The sequence below is a fragment of the Carya illinoinensis genome, chromosome 2 (genome assembly GCF_018687715.1).
Source record: "Carya illinoinensis cultivar Pawnee chromosome 2, C.illinoinensisPawnee_v1, whole genome shotgun sequence".
In the NCBI taxonomy this organism is placed as follows: domain Eukaryota; kingdom Viridiplantae; phylum Streptophyta; class Magnoliopsida; order Fagales; family Juglandaceae; genus Carya; species Carya illinoinensis.
The window spans coordinates 5264065-5279906 of NC_056753.1; the positions used below are offsets into that span (position 1 = coordinate 5264065).

General features: G+C 34.6%; 1 protein-coding gene across 12 annotated transcripts; it reads left to right on the top strand.

Moving 5' to 3' along the window:
* The first annotated feature begins 376 nt into the window (after nucleotides 1-376).
* Nucleotides 377-7149, top strand: LOC122298583 (tRNA-specific adenosine deaminase TAD1-like). Of its 12 annotated transcripts, none has more exons than XR_006239464.1 (11): nucleotides 378-1374; nucleotides 1477-1597; nucleotides 1892-2082; nucleotides 2190-2324; nucleotides 2825-2938; nucleotides 3238-3407; nucleotides 3487-3557; nucleotides 3642-3761; nucleotides 3837-4725; nucleotides 4814-4928; nucleotides 5000-5604. XR_006239464.1 is itself a non-coding variant. In XM_043108466.1 (11 exons), the coding sequence occupies exons 1-10, from the start codon at nucleotides 1239-1241 to the stop codon at nucleotides 4690-4692; spliced, it is 1155 nt and encodes a 384-aa protein (XP_042964400.1). In that variant the 5' UTR covers nucleotides 379-1238; the 3' UTR covers nucleotides 4693-4725; nucleotides 4814-5604. The 12 variants fall into 12 exon arrangements, 8 of the variants coding, with proteins under 8 accessions (XP_042964353.1, XP_042964384.1, XP_042964375.1 ...); XR_006239469.1 differs by having other exon boundaries at nucleotides 3837-4314; XM_043108466.1 differs by having other exon boundaries at nucleotides 379-1374; nucleotides 3837-3924; nucleotides 4684-4725; nucleotides 4814-5604.
* The last annotated feature ends 8693 nt before the right edge of the window (nucleotides 7150-15842 follow it).

Consider the following 15842-nt stretch of genomic DNA (forward strand, 5'->3'; position numbering starts at 1 on the left):
TATAAAAATGTCTAAATTTATAATTTGCATTCTTTTAAAAAAAAATTATCAAGTATTAAATTTAAATCAAAATTTTTAACTATTTTCCTCTCAATATAAATAATAGAAAAATGTTAAAAATACTATTAATTATAGTTAAAATATTTTTTATTTATAATAAAAATTATATATTTTATTTTGTGTAAAATATATTTTATTTATTTTATTTTTATATCGAATTAAATTTTATGAAGATGCCAAAATAATCTTTAGAGTAGACGTCAATATATAAAAAATTAATATTGTTTTATAAAATAAAAAAAATTAACACTTGTATATTTTTTTATTTTTTTTTCAAATTTAACTTATTTAAGGGAGGGGGCCATGCCCCAACGTGGCTCTCCGCCACTGAAGTCCTCGGGTAGTCTCTTTTATAAATTTCATCTATCGTCCATCATCCCTTCCATCACAAGAAAACCCACTGATCAAGCTATTTACAGAGCTCGTCCTCCGCTTCTTGTCGGTGTGAAAAATCTCCACTGGTCTTCGTGCTCACAGATCAAGCTTCGTGGCGTCGTCTACTTCTCCAGCTCATGGTCTTTGTTCTCACAGAAGGTTCGTGGTTTGGTCTTCTTCTCCATTTTTACTTCGCACCGAGGTCTTCAAGTGGATCTCTGCGGGTATTTTCGTGGGTCACGAACTCCATGTGGGTCATCTTGCAAGAGGCCGTAAGCAGCCGCTGAGCTGGTTTTCTTCTTCATGTGAGTATTTTTGTGGGTATTTTTTACTGGTTCATCTTTGTGGGGGTGTGGGTCATCTTCGCATAAGAAAAACTCTGAAGGATTGCTGAAGAAGGATTGTACGTAGAAGGATTGCTGAAGAAAAACTCTGAAGAAAACCAGTACTTTCTACTGGTTCATATTCGTGGGGGAGTATTTTCGACTGTACGTAGAAGGATTGCTGAAGAAAAACTCTGAAGAAAAACCAGTATTTTCTACTGGTTCATCTTCGCGGGGGTGTGGGTCATCTTCATGGTGAGGACTTACGAACATAATGAAAATGGTTATAAGCTTCGTAGTCTTCAGAAATGACGAAAGGGTTAACTTAGTTAAATCGGGGCGTAGTAATTTTTGACACATCAGCAAAGCCGTGTGTGCGCCGTTTGCGTTAGGCGACTGCATTTAGAGTTTTTCATCCTGCAGCCGTGTACTCGACAATATAACTTCGGCCCACTGACGTCGTCGCTCTCGGGAGTGAACATGGCAGAGGCAAGTTGGGGAGAGAGAGTTGCAGACAAGGTGTTCTCTCTCTATAACTCTCTCCCAAAGGAAGGAAAGCCTCAGGGCCGTGAATTTACCGTCTTGGCCGCTTTTCTCCTCTCTTCTCCTTCTCAAGGTCTTCCCCCTCGCTTCACTTTCTATCAGTAGCTGTGCTCCGTTTGCTTTCCGATGGTTTGTTTATTCAATTTTTTTTTTCTTCTTTATGCTGGCATTTCAGAGCTGGAAGTTGTAGCATTGGGAACTGGGACCAAGTGCATCGGGTGCTCGCTCCTGAGCCCGTACGGAGACGTTGTTAATGACTCGCACGCTGAGATTATCGCACGGAGAGCTTTACTGAGGTTTTCTCTATGCACTTGCTTGGTTTTGTTGATTCTTTGATGTCATGTATTGGTGTAATATATGTTGGATATGTTGTGTAATTTTCGAATAACTAAAGTCGAAGATTGATATACAATTGTGCGTCTTCTACATCGCTGTTGTCTAATGAACTTTGTCATTTGGGCTTTCCCTGGTTTGAGTTCTTTTACATTCTAGAGGTATAACATGTAAAGCTGAAGTTTTCTTAATTGGTTTGAATTATTCTTGTTGGAATTTTATGGTTTTTTCCTCTTGTTTTCCTTTCTATGCACCAGGTTTTTCTATGCACAGATTCAAGGTCTTGCTCATTTTCATAGCAAGCAGAATTACATTGATGGAAGCAACAAGCTGCAAGGTTTTGATATCAACGACTTGCCTTTTCAATCAGACGCTGATGGTTTTGGCAAAGTAAAGTACACATTGAAGCCGGGTTGGCAATTACATCTTTACATATCACAACCACCATGTAATTCTTAATGATGATTTTTTCTGTTTTCTATTTGGATATGACATTACCTTTGTCTTTGGACAAACTTCAATGTGGTTGAAGTATCACTTTCTTGTTTCTCGTAGGTTGGTTTGCTTCGCCCAGTTGTCTGTTGTTTCCTCCCAAATGTAACACATCAAGAGAAAGGGATTCACAACCATATATGGGCGACCTCAACAATTCCATAAGCGAACCTTGGGAGGTTTCGGTAAATAATAATGGTAACTATTAGTATGGTAGTTATTTTCTTCTTCTTGCTCCTCCTGGCTCTTCCCCCTTTCTTAGACTACTTGGATACTTTTTTCTTGTTTGGGTTACTCATGTTACCTCACTTCTAGTCTTAGTTGATTCTTCGCAGCTGCTTCTTTCACTTTCTGTCAATTTTACTGGGGGTTAATGGTGCGTGTTAGATAGCAGTCATTGTGTTTCTAAACGTGCTCAAGACTGCTATTTTCATCTTGAATTACAACATTTCATATTTCATTAGTGAAGAGTAAGATTATGGGTGGTGACTCTCTGCTTTATGGTAAATTGGTAATATTTATATTCTTTTTTCTTCTGATGAAAAAAAAAAAAAAGAAAAAGCATCAGTAGATAGGGTAAAGCCAATATGTGAGCAACATTGGCTGCTGCAGTAGCTTTATTCTACTCTCTAGCGTGTGATGTTTGGACGAATGTTTATTTGCTTTTACATACTTAAATCGCATGGATTCCTTCCCAGGTGTTGCTTCACAACACGTTGGTTCAGTTCAGAGAAAGCTTGTTTGGGGTGATACAACGTTATCAGTTAGCTGCTCTGACAAGATAGCCCGTTGGAATGTTGTGGGAGTTCAAGGTTTGCCCTTTAATGCCAAACTGTAATTCAATTTCGAAGCCTAGATTCTTTTTCATTTTTGTTAAACTTACTAATCTTATCTTGATAGCATTTTGGTTTTTGGTTATTTACTTGATACTACTCAATATTACATTACATTGTGTGGTTGCGTGGCTGATGTGTGAAATTTTTTTGGACGCACTCGACACGATTTTTTTTGGGGTGAGACACTTGGGAGGTATTTATAATTTTAGTGAGAGTCTCTCTAGATTATTTAGTGCTGTATTGATGGCATCATGTCCTTCATTCTCTAATTTCAGGAGCGCTGCTTTCCTACTTTCTTCTGCCCGTTTACCTTTTCTCTGTTACTGTTGGAGGATCCCCAAACAGGCCTAAAAAGTTTCACTTAGAGGATCGCTTGAGAATAGCTTTATATGATCGAATCCACCCATTGTTGAACGAGATAATGAGCCCCTTTCAGGTGAACCAGGTCTGTAAAGTCTGCAATATCTCTGTAAAATGGAAACTAATTGGGCTTATAAGAACATTAATCTTAACTCAATTCACAGCCACTATTCCGGTCAGCCCCAATACCACCAGAGGAGTTTCAGCGTTCTAAATTGAGAACCTCAACGTGCAGGTACTTCAACTGATTTTATCCATTCTGGTTGTCCACCTTACCGTATAATTGTATGGTGGTTACCTGTTTCTGTGTGATTGCCAGGTATTCAATATGTTGGAATAAGTCTGGCTTGCATGAAGTCATTCTTGGATCCACTGGAAGAAAGCAAGGCGCCTCTGCCAAAGGAGCACTTTCTCCATCTACAGAGTCATCTCTATGCAAGTAAGCTGACAAATATACATGAACTAATCTCTTCTGTAGAAGGCATAAATAACAATCGTCATTATTATTGCACAGAAAGCAATTATTGGAGATTTTCTTGTCACTGGAACATGAATGCCAAACTGAATACCCAGCCAACGAGATATCTTATCGAGCACTCAAGGTAAGATTTAATTTTCTGCATGTTACAAATGTTATTGATTGGATTTTATGTTGTCCAGAAATCATGGTTGCTATACGACTTCTTAAGAAAAAAGTTGTGGTTTCAGTTCTCCTTGAAAACTTGTGCATTTGAATCATATGAATGTTGACCATGCCCTAGCTTCATCTAAGATTTGGTTTACTGTTTGAGGCAGCATCTTCTGGTCATACTCATAGTGATTGAATTTTTAGCTTAATAAAATTCATAGTGGACTTTTGGTGACCTTGCTAGTGGAGTAGGATGACCCGATACAATAGTCGGTACTAGTACTAAGAGATTTATCAATTGGGGATATGCGGAGACAGCAGTTGATTTTCAATTTTCACCTGAAACCAGTGTGAGTTTGTTTCAGTAAGTTTTATTACCCTTCTATCTCTCATTGGGCATATCTGTATTGTAAGAGTTAGACATTATTGTGGTAAATTACTCGATTTTTGGCAGAGGGTGAATGCTGAGAACGCTAATCATAAAATATTCATGAATTAATTAGCTGATTACGAAGAAATATGTTTATTGTTTAGCTTGCAAAGAAACTATCATTAATGAAAATCAAATGGCAAAATGTACAAGTATGAGAGGGAGGGAGGCAAAAGCTGCAAGCATGTGATCAGTTTCATAATTTTCTGGCAATCCCTTTTGAAGAATCCTTGAACTGGACTTCAGATTTGGGATGTACAATCAAGCACTTGTATTTAGTGATTTGACCCACAAAAAGTGCAGGTGGTTTAGCAGTTGTATTGATCAGCTATATCTGATGAAAAGGTGAAAATCGGATTTCAGTGAACTGGTAAAAATGGCTGAATATTTGTTATCTTCTTTTAATGGGCTTGACATAGTAATTCCTTTGCAGCAAAGGGCTCAAGAATACATGACAATGTCAAAACTTTTTAAAGGAAGTCCACCTTTCAGCAATTGGCTATTAAAACCAGTAGACACTGAGGTCTTCTCCATTTTCAGACAGTGAGGTGAGATATGGGCTACTCATTTCGATTAGCACATCAGCAAGAGTTTGTAAATCGATCTAAACGATCTGCAGGCATATTACCCATTCTTCATCCAAAGTGAAAGACCGTAAATAGATGAACAGCAAGTGCATGACGAGCCTTCATGGAGGAAAGTCAATATTTAATGAAACAGCAGTTTTGGGCCATTTAGAGAATGGAAGCAACGTCTTAAGTGCCTTTAAAGGCATGATCAATCGAGAGAACAGCCATTGCTTATGCTGTCACTGCAGCTCTTATGGATCGTTGGTTAGTATGAATGGGGTGAACGTTCCTCCATTGTAGCTGAGCTGTGCCATCAACCCATGTTGTTGGCACGCCTAGAGTTGGGAAAAGTATAGGGAACTTTTGATTGCTCAGCCATTTTGATCTCTTATTAATTAGTTTGTCAATAGAAATGCCCCAAGTTTAGAGATGGTTACAAATCATAAGGTTCGTTTGTTAATAGTGCTACTATAAATCCAATTCTTAATTTTCAGATATAATCTGATCTTGGCACATTCTGGATATGAATAGGGCAAGTGAAAAATATGGCTGCTCCTTGACAGAAGCCATTGTTGGTTACTAGCTTGTGTTGTAAGAAACTATTTGTATCAACTGCACGATGGATTTTACATAATTAATTCGTTATATTCTGCAATACACATGCTACACTTTATACAAAATAAGTCACACTTGATTGATGTGTCACATTTTCAACGATTTCTGATATCAACTACATAAATGCAGAGCTGTTCAAAATGCATTGCATCTGTTCAAGTGTGACTGGATGTGGCTTATTTTGTGTGAAGAATAGCCTCTCTCATAAATTATTACACGCTCGAAGTAGAAGAGCTAATGTCCCTTGGGTTCTCACCATGATTAAATTCAGCTTTAACTGTCATCTTTCTTCACACTTTATTTCTTCCTCTAATCCATTGTGAACAAGATTTCGCCAAAAGGAGAAAAAAAGAATAGAAAGGAAACTCTCATGATGATTCTATACATCCAAGAAATCCCTACGTTTGACAAGCTTCAACAAAAGAATGTAACATAAATCAATCAACAAATAAAAGAAAGGCCAAAGCTTGAGTCAATAGAAAGATGGAGAGGAAAAAGAGAGAAAATAAGAAGGGAAGTATACATCTCTCTCTAAATCAATCAACAGTAGGCCTACAAAGGCCGAAGCTTGTTTGGGAGATAACAGTGATTTCTTTAGAATTTAGAGAGCTCGAGCCTTAATTTAGACAAAATCAGAATTAACTCTAAATGATTATAACTTATAATTATGTAACTCCAAATGCTTTCTTATATGGTTTTGTATGCAGCTAATTCTGCTGTATGTTTTCTTAACATCCAAGGATAACACATCTGATCTTAAAAGGGAACTTGCAACTCTAGAGAGTAAAATTTTTCCTTGGCTGTTCCCATGTCCTTGGCAACATTGTAGATTTGTGATTTTACTCTTTCACATAGGTCTTTTTCGCTGTGGGAAGAGTTGCCGGCTTCGTTGGACAAATTATCTTCGACCAGACATCAAACGCGGCCCCTTCACCCCCGAGGAAGATAAGCTCGTGATACAGCTTCATGGAATTCTTGGAAACCGATACTTTATTTTGCTTCTTTGTTTGCATTCCATCAAGATCCCTCAAGCACAGACTCAATGAGAGAGAGTGAATCTTATAATAATTATTAAAATGCGACTTCTATTGGAATCAATCCTATTATATAGAGTACATCTACAAACTCTCAAGAGTCATTAGGATGATTCTAATAAACTATATTGGCATCAGAAGTGTTTTACAAACACTATATTGGCATGCTTATGGTTGATCTATATGTATTACAAACAAATGAAACTTGAAGTAAAATTGAATAATATAATGTGTCTGGAAACAGTCCTCACTACTCATTCACAATTGAGAATAAAAATAAGCTGCAAATATGATAATGTAATCTGCATTCCCCTATATACTTTTCTAGATTGAACATATATGATGGTTGTTTATCAGCCAGCCAAACGTCACTTCTGGTTTGACTACAAAACATTTTAGAACTCTGCTTATCTCTAGTTGTCAGATTGGAACTGATACACTGTGAATTTGTTGGTACCTGCTTTAATCCTCTTGTGATAATTTTCAGGTGGGCTACTATTGCCTTTCAACTACCAAGGAGAACTGACAATGAGATAAAAAATTTGTTGAACACTCACTTGAAGAAGTGCCTCATTTGCATGGGCCTTGACCCCCAAACACATGAGCTTGTTACCTCTTGGAGTACAACTATCAAAGCATCTGCTTCGCCTACCACTCTCCACATTGCACAGTGGGAGAGTGCAAGGCTTGAAGCTGAAGCTCGGCTTTCAAGGGAGTCATCACTCTTCAATCCAGTTCCTGTGGAAGGTTCTGATTCGACTATTTTCTTCGCAAATGGAACTCAGAAGTTGGAGAATCATTTAGAAAGTTCAGTATGGGTGAAAAAACTCTCTACCAGAACTCAGTTTCTCAGTCATCTTCATATACCAAGTGTGGGTCAATTTCTCCCGTCATGACGGAGATTGACACCATTTTAGCTGGTTCCTCAGCCACAGCAAGAAATCAAAATGAAGATATTGAGTGCAGGAGCTTCAAATCCTACACTGACGAGATGATGGCCGTGAATGATTTGTCAAGCTCTGACGAGTTAGAGGATTCCTTAGACAACAAAATAAAGCTATTGTTTGATGTCCCCTTCAACAATGACATGAGCCTTTTGGAAGAAGACACAAATAAGTATGCCTCCTGCCATGTTGACAAAAAACTTCTTCATCTGCCCCCTCTAAAATATCCTTCAAACACAAGTTGCCTTTGGGGCTTGTGTTGTTTTCCCCTTTTTTTTTTCCCTCCTTCTGGGCATTTAAGCTGTTGGAAGAATAGAGAGAAAGGAACTACTGAAGCCAAATTTAAGAGTACTTTGGTGATTTTCTTGGTTGAGTGCAGTTAGAAATGGCGTCTTACCATTTACTAGGTTTTGTTTATTAGACCTGGTTTATTAGTATAATATAGGAGGCTCCTCATTCGAAATTTCTGTGCTGGATAAGCACATCAGGTCTTCCTTGTACTTAGGTTGTGTGGATGATGGGGATCAGGCAAATTAATATTAACTATTTTCTCTGGCCTTCTCACCACTGAAACCTGTTCAAAATCTATATTTGTTGCCGTCATGACTTGTTTTCCACAATATCATTCTAGTTAGCGTACACCTCATAACAAGTTTCATCTTCTTCCATTCTACCTTTGAAGTCTTGAATTTTTAACCCTTTCGGTTTCTTCATGCTCCTTTCTCAATTTCACACATTGATATTCATTTAAGTTCTCAGTAAAAATATTTATAAAAATAATTTGTCAACTTTGACTGTTCCAATTCAATTCATTATTTCACCTTAAATTAAGTAATAATGTCTGTAAGAGTGTTAACACTCTTGACAAAAGTAAAGGGTTTGTTCCATCTTTTCTCTGCAAACACCTGTATCTGTTCATCATAGAATTTCAAAAAAATCTCAACAATCATAATATATCTGCTGACTCTCGACTCGACCGGGCTTGGATAGAGAAATGCTTCTATCTCTTTCATTTTTTAAAATCCCATAAAACATTTTATCTCAATCCATTTTTAACTCATCTCATCTCAACTCATTTATCGTACTACTATTTACAAATCATCTCAACTCATTATTCAAATTAGGGGTGCTATCTGCACCATATAGTGTAGGGTAGACCCCCCGGCCCTGGCATGGGGCGGATGGGGAATTCTTTCCCCCTCCCCCACCCCCGGTATGCGGGGGCAGCATAATGGGGTGCGGACTGGGGGGCAATCCGTCCACCAGCCCCCCCCCCTCCCGGCGCCCCTGTTGAGCCTTGGGCCCAGAAGCAGTTTTTGGGTTAAAAATGGCCCACAAACTTTTATTTTAGGCCTAAAAAAGCTTGTAGGCCATTTTCAGCCCATAAAATTATAAGTAAAAAGAAAAAAATAAAAACCAGATTAAAAAAAAAATGTCTTGGATGGTAATTGATTTTATGGCTAATAAAAGTTACTAGTCTAAGAGTTTAATACCTAATAAACTAATAATTCTTAACTAAGCTATTACAAAATTGAAAGGTTAAATAATTACAAAATTACAAATATAAAAGTGTCCAAGGGACATTGTATCAACATTACAAATCATTGAATACAAAATATGAACAAATAATTCAAATTTTGAATATTCTAAAGAGAGAGCTGTCAGCTGTGGTTTGTCTTTGACTGTGACACTTGGGGCGGCCTGGGCTTGAGCACATATTTATGTTGCAGCGGAGTTAGACGTCGTCTCATGTGTTACTATAATAATTAATATTAAAATTAATAACAATAAAATCGAAATGAATATAAATAAATCAAAATAATAAAATAAAAAACAATTACCAGGTGGTCCAAATCCAGACTGATCACCACCCTTCTCATCGATCTCCTTAAAATCTAAAATATCCGGAACATGAATATCCTTTCCTATCGTCCAACTCTGTGTGCATATCAATGTCTCCACAGTTATATGAGACAATGAACTATGAAAAGGATCTAATATGTGACCTCCAGTACTAAAGGCTGACTCTGAGGCAACGATGCTAATAGGAATGCCTAAAATACAGCGGGCAATATCAGAAATGATGGGATATTTCTTTGATGCATTCTTCCACCATCCTAATATATCGAAATTATCATCATCATCTTGGACCATATCTGCTGACAAATAGTTGTCTAACTCCGAAACCATCTCCGTAGATTGATGGATTAGTGTGGGATTTTGTACGAGATCTTAGTCCACAGCATTCTGCGCTTCATTGTAGGAGGCTCGGTCATGGTGTCTGTAGAAGGCGTTGAAGTAGGTGTATGTGTCTTGGATGCAATATCACCCTTAATTGCATTAAACTCATCATACAATTTTTTCAGGGTATCTCAGGCCAATTCACCAATAAGATCAGTCTATGCCTGATCGTGAGTAAGTCACAAACCATATAACAAACCCGAAACTTTTAGATAGGGATCAAGAATAACAGCCACATATAACAAAATATTTATTCTAGTCAAATCTCCCCAATACTTATCATATTTTAGCATCATGGTTACTGTCATCCCCCTCATCCTTTCATTGGAACCCCTACGTATATCTTCTAATTTTTCTTTCACCCTACATATTTGTTGACAAAACCCATGGGATGTAGGGTACAAAAAATAAGATATTTTCAATGTGACATCGTAAAATAATTCAAGAAAATCAACAAAAGTAGAAACTACCATCCAATCATCATCATTAGGCTTTCCTAATCCCTCGTGTTCATCAAAGTATTTGACATATTGGATGTCTTCATCACCCAATAATTGAAAGGCTGCCTTATATTCTTGGGCCGCCTCCAACATTAAGAAGGTTGAGTTCCATCTGGTAGGAATATCAGTATAAAGACCCTTCTTCAATGTTATGCCTACAGCCTTTGCAGCAATTTTGAATTTCTCCAATCTAGAAGGAGAAGATCTCACAAATTTCACAGCCATTCTAACTCGTGCAACCGAGTCATCAACATCTTTCAACCCCCCAGTCACAATTAAGTTCAAAATATGTGCAGCACATCTAACATACAAATATTCACTATCCAAGAATGTCTTATTTGCATCTTTAAGATAATTCTTTAGATATCCCAAGGTAACATCATTAGACGACACATTATCAACTGAAACAGTCAAAATCTTTTCCAACCCCACTCCTTTATTGCGGCCTCCAAGGCCTTCCCAATCGCGTCACCCTTATGATTAGTTATTTGACAAAATTTAATAATCTTTTTGTGAAGAACTCAATCAAAATGCACAATTAATGACATGTAATTCATATTTTGGATAGAAGTCCAAGTATCGGTAGTGAGGCAAACTACCAAACCCGCCAATTGGCCCCTCAAAACATCTTTATTTTTTATGTACATCTTTTTAATATCCTTTACCGCAGTGTGATGAGAAGGAACCGTAAATTTCGATTCCAACTCTTGGACAAATTCTTGAAACCCTTTACCCTCCACAAATTGAAAAGGCAACTTGTCCATGACAATCATACGAGCTAACTTCCTTCTACACTCATCGGAATTATACTTCGTATACCCATTCAATGTTGGACTTCCGGCCCCACTACTCCCATCTGCCATTTTAATATCTAGTCTAGATTGACCCTTCTATACTAATTATTTTAATATTGGACTCTTCTTGCATTGTTCATCTAAATGGACGTTCAGTTGGGATATACCATGTTTCCTATAGTGACATCCATAGATTTTTCCACAGTGATTACATTTAGCTTGTGAGTTGTTGGGGTCACCACCCTCTAGTTTGGTAAAGTGTTGATAAACTATGGGCACAGGTTTCTTGTCCTGTGTGGGCTTCGGGGCAGGGCAAGGTGTACTCCATGTAGGGGTAGGAGTGGGGTTAGGTTCTGGGTAGGGGTATTGGCTGGGGCAGGCGAGCTATCACTGAAATCTGGATCCATTTGAGAAAACATTCTTGATTCTCTAACACAATAAAAATTTTTCAAAGTGCAATCCAACACAATCATCAAACTGCTAGGTTGCATTGTTCTAAATTTATTAAGATTTGAAACATACTTACAAGCAGAACACATACACCATACACCGAATGGTTGCTCTAAAGGTTAATTTAAAATTGAATATGTCATATACACAGTAAGTTTGAACAATCTAGAGTATGTGAGGATGAATTTGATTTTCTATTTAATTTTAAAAAAAAAAACTATGATTTTTAAATGATGATGGTTTAAAAAATTGTTCTCATTCTTGAAAATTTTCTCTAACATGGTAAGATATAAACAGCCCAAAGTTGTTATCAACATTGAAAAAGATAACAAGCAAAGTTTTGCAATCAAAAACTGCATACAAATAGTAGACCCACACATTGATTCAGAGGTTTCATTGATTGAAACCTCTAAAAGAAATTAGGGTTTCGGATTGGAACCCTAATTTCTAAATTTGATTGAAACCCCAAAAAAGTATTAGGGTTTCGGATTGGAACCCTAATTTAAATTAGGGTTCCAATCCGAAACCCTAAATTAATTTATGAGTTTCATTTATTGAAACCCCTAAATCAAAATTGATTTAGGCTTTCCGAAACAATTAAAGTTACAAAAAAAAAAAATCAAATAAAACGGAATCAATCACAATCACAGCAAAAAAATAGTGAATACACATGCACAATCCACAAATCCACAGCACACAAGTCACAAATTCCCATCCTTCATCTCCGATTCAACCCATCCTTCCTCCAATATCCGATCAAAACTCAATAAAAATTAAAAAAAAAAAAACAACGGATGCATGTTAAAAGTGTTGTCTTATCTTTGCAACGGTGAGAGTGGAAGTGGAACGGCAAACTATGAGTACTGTGCGGCGTGCATCCGCGTCATGCGAGAGAGAGGAGAGAACAGGCTTGGGGACTGGGGAGTGCGACTGAGAGAGACAGAGTGTGAGAGGAGAGTGGAGAGTGTTCAAGAAGCTGCAGAGGGGAAGGGGTCAACGCAGGGGGGTGGTTAGGCCTTAGAGTTAAACACTTAATAAAACCACCAGAGTATTGAAACGGCGCCGTTTTGTCATATACAAAACGGTACCGTTTCATCTATAAAATTTATTTATTATATATAAATATATTATGGAGCGAGGTAGGGAAAAATCGGAGCGGGGCCACGGCCCCTCCATCCCCCGCCTCAGCTGGGGCGCTTCCATACGGGCGGGGGCCCCCGTCCCCTGCCCTTGCGGTGCGGATACCCCGCCCTGCATATGCGGGGGCGGGGCGAACAAGGCGGAGCAGCGGGGTTTTGGGCCCTGCTACCCATCCCTAATCCAAACCAAGCCTCTTCTTCTATAGCACCCCCACTGACAAACTTACTCCTTGAAATATGATTGTGTTTGATTATTGAACCAAATTCAACTCATCTCAAACCAATCATTGATGTGGGACTCACTATTTTTCTAACTTCTTATAAAAAAGTTAAACTTATCTCAACCTATTTCATACATTTCAAGCTAAAAATTTAAACACATCTTAACCTAAAAAAGTTAAATTCATCTCAATGAGACTCACAAAATATTATTATTCATAATTCATCTCAACATCTAAACACAACTTAGAACTTTGATGAACTCACGAGTAATAAAATAAAGGATGATCAAATAATGATGTTATGGTGGTGGAGGTTATAATAATAAAAGAGAAACAGTAGTTGATATGCTGAAAATGATAAAATTTGAATTTTAAAAGAAAACGAACAAAATAAGTTTTATAAATAAAATTATAAGTATATGTAGCACTACTCATTCACATATTGTGTCGTATAAAGTCTTTAATTATCTCATAAATGCTGAGAAACCCTAATCCATTTAAAGTCTATTTCCCAACTTGCTTGAATTCATAAAATCAAACCAATTTATTATAAGTTATGCTCAACACAATTTTGAGTTCTTACATTTCGTTGCCTTGCTGATTTCTCTGAGTACTAGCATTGATTTCTCTATATGCATATTTAAAATCATATCTTTTGAAGATTAATTTTGTATATAAAAAATAAAAATAAGAACTTTCACATTAGATTATGCATCTTTAGTTTATTTTATTTTATTTTTGTTTTTTTCTTAAAATTATTATTTTTATATATTTTACAATTAGCACAATATGCTCAAAAATATCAATTCCATATATCTAAATATTACCAATTTTATATATTAAAATGAACAATTTTATTAATAAATATTAATATGTACTAAAAAAAACTTTGTATCATCAATTTAATACAAATTTTATATATCAAAATCATTATAATACAAATTCCACAAAGTTGATTTTAATGAGTATTAGTGAGAGAAAAAATAGTAAAATAATATTTGCATAAGTAAATAGTCTTTTTTTAAATTTGAAAAAATATTATTTATAACTATACAAAATTTTAAAGACGTATAATTTAATATAGACTCATTTAAAAAAATATTATATAAATATAAAGATGAATATAAAGCTGCATAAACTATTTTCAATGCTCTCACATAAAAATTTGAATCTAAATTTTATGAAATCTCATCGCAGTATTGGTATTGGATTGTCTATTTCAATCTTTAAAATTTAAAAAATATGTAACTTTTTAACTTTTAACTAACCACCCAACACTTAAAATCTACATTGGAGTAGCCATCACATTCACTATAATAATAAAATATTATTATTTTCTATTCTTTATATTTTTTTAATTAATTTTTTAATAGTTTTTTATTTTATTTTCATAATCTTCAATAACCTCCAACAATCATATTCATTTTTATTTTCACAATTTAAAAATCTATAATATAATAATCTTATATATAAATAGATGATAAAATCTCATATTATATAAATAAAAATCTCATATGTACCATTTATAAAAATTGGGTCTAGCTACTATGTCGCTCCATTGATACCGCTGGGCAGTTATTTTTTTTTTTAATTTTATATTTTTTAATTATTTTCTTAATTATTAAATAAAAAATATATTAATATATTTAAAATTATTTTTTTAATTATTAAGTAAAAAAATTAAAAAAATTTATCCAATAATCAAACTAGACGGTCAACCCAGTCGCAAAGAGGCTTTATCCATCTGAAAGTAGGCCAACATCATATCAGACAAAAAAATTAATAATAAAGGAAAAGACCTAAAAGTAAAAGTACCTTACAAAAAAAAAAAAAAAGTAAAAGTAGAAAAGAATGAAAAGTAGGTAGGTAAGTGTAATAAAAATAAAGATAATGATAATCTATTATTTTATTATTTATAATGTATTTATTTTTTTATCATTTTTTTAAAGTATTTTTTAATATCTTTAACTATTAAGAAAAAATTTTAAAAATATATAATTTTAGTTATAGTCACTTACTTAATTATTAAATTAAAAAAAATAATAAAAGAATAATAAAATAATTATAAGGTTATCATTATTCTAAAAATAAAAGTAAGAGGGCGCAGGGGATAGAAAGATGGATGGATGATACCATAGATGATCGATGATGCAGAATGCAGGGGTGTGGGTACTTGGTACAACTCGGAAAGAACAAAAAAAGAAAAAAAAAAAAAAGAAGAAGATAAAAAGCAAAACGCTGAAATAAGGAAAAAGAAACCAAAGAAGAGCATGCTTTCAGAGAAACTTTATTTCTTTTATAATTTCGTCCATCATCTGATTCATCTCTTCGACAGTAGAGGAGCTAAAATTTTATTCTAAGAGGTCAAATAAAATTAAAATAATATACGTAAAATATTTTTTGTTTTATTTTTATATAATTTATTTTTACAATATATAATAATCTGATACGAAAATTTATAATAAAAAAAAAATATTTAATATAACTTATACATTAAAAGAATATTTAATATATCAAGAATAATATATTATTGAAATAATATAAAGACATTCATAAAAATATATTAAATAAAAAAATACAGAGTGTCTAAATTTATAATTTGCATTCTTTTAAATAAAAAAAATTATCAAGTATTAAATCTAAATCAAAATTTTTAACTATTTCTCTCTCAATATAAATAATAAAAAAATATTAAAAATATTATTAGTTATAATTAGAATATTTTTTTATTTATAATAAAAATTATGTATTTTATTTTATATAAAATTTGTTTTATTTATTTTATTTTTATATCAAATTAAATTTTATGAAGATGTCAAAATAATTTTTAAAGCAGAGGTCAATACATAAAAAAAAAATTAATATTATTTTATAAAATAAAAAAATTAACACTTGTATTTTTTTTTTTTTCAAATTTAACTTATTTAAGCGAGGGGGCCCCAACGTGGCTCCGCC